The sequence below is a fragment of the Lathyrus oleraceus genome, chromosome 5 (assembly GCF_024323335.1).
Source record: "Lathyrus oleraceus cultivar Zhongwan6 chromosome 5, CAAS_Psat_ZW6_1.0, whole genome shotgun sequence".
Classification (NCBI taxonomy): Eukaryota; Viridiplantae; Streptophyta; class Magnoliopsida; order Fabales; family Fabaceae; genus Lathyrus; species Lathyrus oleraceus.
In genome coordinates, this window is record NC_066583.1 from 459768394 (window position 1) to 459772082 (window position 3689).

The window sequence follows — 3689 nt, forward strand, 5'->3', positions numbered from 1 at the left end:
AAGACCTGAGTACCTACTCACTCCCCCTCAATCACAGCAGTGATTACAACCATTAACAATTTTAAAGTCAGTGGTGAAGATATACTTCAAACAACTCTTGATTGTGCTTAAAAGCTTTAATCAAGAAACACAGCACTCACGCTTAAAAGCTTAGAGTGACACAATAATTACAACTCAATAAACACCTTAGTCCAATGCAATCATCTAGGTGATAATTGCTTGGCTCATAAGTAAAATCTAATTCAAGACACAATGAAAGTACAACAATGATATATAATGATATATTGGATTCTTCACGCTTCAAATCACTCAATTGCTGAAAGTAGGATTGTCATCCTTTTATAATGCAGTACTTGGGCCTTGAACTTGAATTTCATAAAATTAGGGTTAAGCAAGTTAACCTAATTTCCACACATTAGGGTGCTAACAAATAGGCTATATGCTAGGTCTCTTAATTTTAGCACAGTTTTTAGTTTCCTGAAAATCAGCCTGAGATAAATACTGAAACATAACAGAAAAAATTAGTCTATACTTTAGCATCTGCTGTCAGGGATGAATGTCATAACATTCAATTTGACATCCAGAAAATGCTGTCATGAATGAATGTCATAACATTCAGTTTGACATCCAGTAAATCCTGTATTAGCTAATCCTGCAGCATACTACTTAAGCATGTCATGACATCAGTCAAGACATCTAAGTACAGTAAATGTTTTAACATAAAATGCAGCCAATCAAAAACATCTACAAACTCCCCCTTTGGCAAATTTTTGGCTAAAACAACTTGGCATCACAACAGAGTTCACAGCAGCAGAAGGCACACATCCAAGCAGAGAATCAAATTAGCTAATACACTTAGCAAACATAGAAGTTAAACTTCAAACAGCAGCAACACAAGAGAAGATCAAGCAGAGAGCAAACAACAACATAACCTCTTGTTTAGAGGACCTTCACCTTCAAAGAAATCTGTTGTCCTGGGGTACAAGTGTTACTCCCCCTTTTTGTCAAAAATATTGCCAAAGCAACACTTAATATTACTGACCAAAAAAATAAAAATACAAGCAATTATCAGAAACACAAGAAATGTTCTAGTTATCTGACTCAGAGTCAGCATCATCATCTGTGCCATCATCAGGACTCGCATCTGCTTCTCCCTCTTTACCTCGTCTTTCAGCTTCTTCTGCAACATCAGTAGCTTCACCAAATTCTCCACCATCAGCTAGCACATCACCTTCAGTCATCTCCAAAGAGCTAATCAATTTTTCCAAGTTCAGCTTCCTTGCCTCTAATTCCCTACAGGTTTCTTTGAGCATTGCAATGACAGCAGCTTTACCTGGCTGATTGCTTACACGTGATGTCTCACCTGATCTCATGACAATGTTAGGGACATGGGTACCTAGGAACAGCTTATGATTGAAAGACATAGGGCTGTCTCTTTTCTTCATAGAATCATTCTCAGTTAAGATGTTTGGAAACTGATTGAAAACAATACCATGAATGAGAGAAGGAAAGGCTATAGGACCCTTCACACTGAAGCTTCCTGCATGCTTCAAAGTTTGATAAAAAATATAGGAGCCATAGTCAAATTTGGCTTTGGTTCCAACAACATATATAAATTTTCCAAGCATTACAGCAACTGTAGATTTATGATTGGTGGGCACCCAGTTAGCAGCTCCAATCTTGTGCAGCATTGCATACTTGACACTCAGTTTACTTGCCACCAATTTTCCTTTGAGAGGCCACTTCCTTACTTGATTAGCAGTGATGACTTGACAGATTTTGTTGTCAGTCACCTCAAGCTCGGGTTGAGCTTCATCGGGCCTTCCCAAATACTTGTTGATCACTGAAGGAGAGAAATTTACACACTTGCCTCTCACATACACTTTCCTGAATTCCTTAGACTTGCCATCAGCACATTCTTCAGACAAATTAACAATAAATTCATTTACCAACATCTCATAGCACTTTGAAAACTGAGTCACAGTCTTCATTAAACCAGCCTCTTGAATAAGATCCATAATATCCTTACAGTCTAGGACATTCTAAGCTAATTCCCTTTCCAAAGCCAACCTCTTCTGATAAACATATTTCCACCTGTTTACACTTGAAGCAAAATGAAAACATATGTTGTCAATTGGTACCTCAGGGACACTAGCTGCAAGCTTGCTAGTGGTTGGCTTCTTCTTTGACAGAATGTCAGAGACATTACAAGGAACATCTGAGTCAGACTCAACAACAACAAACTTGGTCTTCTTTTTCTTGGGCACCACTTTTCTCCAAGATTTGGTTGGACCATGAACTTTCCTCTTGAGGGAACTCTCGACTGCCACCGTTGTCTTTGAAGAGGTTGGAACACCAATCTTCTTTCTGGGGGACCTTTGAGCCACAGTTTTCTTTTCTCTCCTAGTCTTAACCCTTTTGGCTATGCTAGGGAGGACAGAGGACAACAGCTCATTATCAGAAAGTTCCTCCAGGTCAACTGTTTCAGCCTCACAGTTAGGGTTGTCACTGACATCATGAGTGACATGAACTTCCTCACCAGCCACATTATCTAAGGGTTTGTCAACATTTGACTCCTTATGAGCATCAGTTTGCTCAACATCATCAGAGATATTCTTTCCTAAAGACTCAGTATTTTCTTGATCAGCAACACTATCAAGTTCAATAGTGTTTAAGGGAATGGAAACCCCAGGGTCCTCATGATTTCCAGACAGTATTCCAGTCACTATAGTGGCAATGACATTGTGAACATACCTGGAACCTTCTTTGGTTCGTTCCTCAAGAACGATGGATGAGGAGAAGCCTGATACATTTTTATTTAGGTCTTCTTGCATGTGGGGTATTCACAGAGTCAGCAACAGGATCTTCTCTATTAGGGTTGCTTGGTTCAGCGCTAGGAGAACAAGGCATGTTCTTGGAAAGAGAAGAGTTGGATTGTTGAGACATGATGAGTATCTTAGAGACGAAATGAAAAATTTCTCTGAGAGGATGCTTGCGTGAATGGAAGTTGAAAGAGTGGAAGAAGTAACGCTTGTTGCAAGTGAAATAACTATTATTTGTTGACCAATCAGAGCACACTTTCAATTGTTTAATAATTTGAAATATTAAACAGTAAATTCCTAACATCCTTAGTTGCTATAATTCCTCAGGAAGACATATTCCCAACTTGCCCCTTAAATTTTCAAACTGAGTAGCATCCAAAGCCTTTGTAAATATGTCAGCAAATTGTAGTTCAGTTGCCACATGTTCCAAGGTAATCACTTTGTCTTCTACCAGATCTCTTATGAAGTGATGTCTAATGTCAATATGTTTGGTCCTGCTGTGTTGGATAGGATTCTTTGAAATGTTGATGGCACTGAGATTGTCACAGAACAATGTCATGACATTCTGAGTGACATTGTACTCAGTCAGCATCTGATTCATCCATACCAGTTGGGAACAATTGCTTCCAGTTGCTATGTACTCAGCTTCTACAGTGGATAATGATACACAGTTCTGTTTCTTGCTGAACCAAGATATGAGATTGTTTCCCAAGAAGAAACATCCTCCTGATGTGCTTTTTCTGTCATCAGCACTCCCAGCCCAATCAGCATCACAATACCCAGATAAGATAGGCTCAGAGCCATGAGAGTATAGCATACCATAATCACAAGTCCCATTAATATACTTGAGAATCCTCTTGACTTGAT

The 3689-nt window shown here is 39.0% G+C and overlaps 1 protein-coding gene across 1 annotated transcript; it reads right to left on the reverse strand.

The window, feature by feature from the left end:
* Positions 1-1088: 1088 nt before the first annotated feature.
* Positions 1089-2018, reverse strand: LOC127081332 (uncharacterized). Its single transcript, XM_051021599.1, has one exon. It carries the CDS (start codon positions 2016-2018, stop codon positions 1089-1091), a length of 930 nt encoding a protein of 309 aa, XP_050877556.1.
* Between the last annotated feature and the right edge of the window lie 1671 nt (positions 2019-3689).

Excerpts from the sequence above, each read along its gene's own strand:
- LOC127081332 (XM_051021599.1), bottom strand. The coding sequence starts at position 2,018 with ATGGATCTTATTCAAGAGGCTGGTTTAATGAAGACTGTGACTCAGTTT.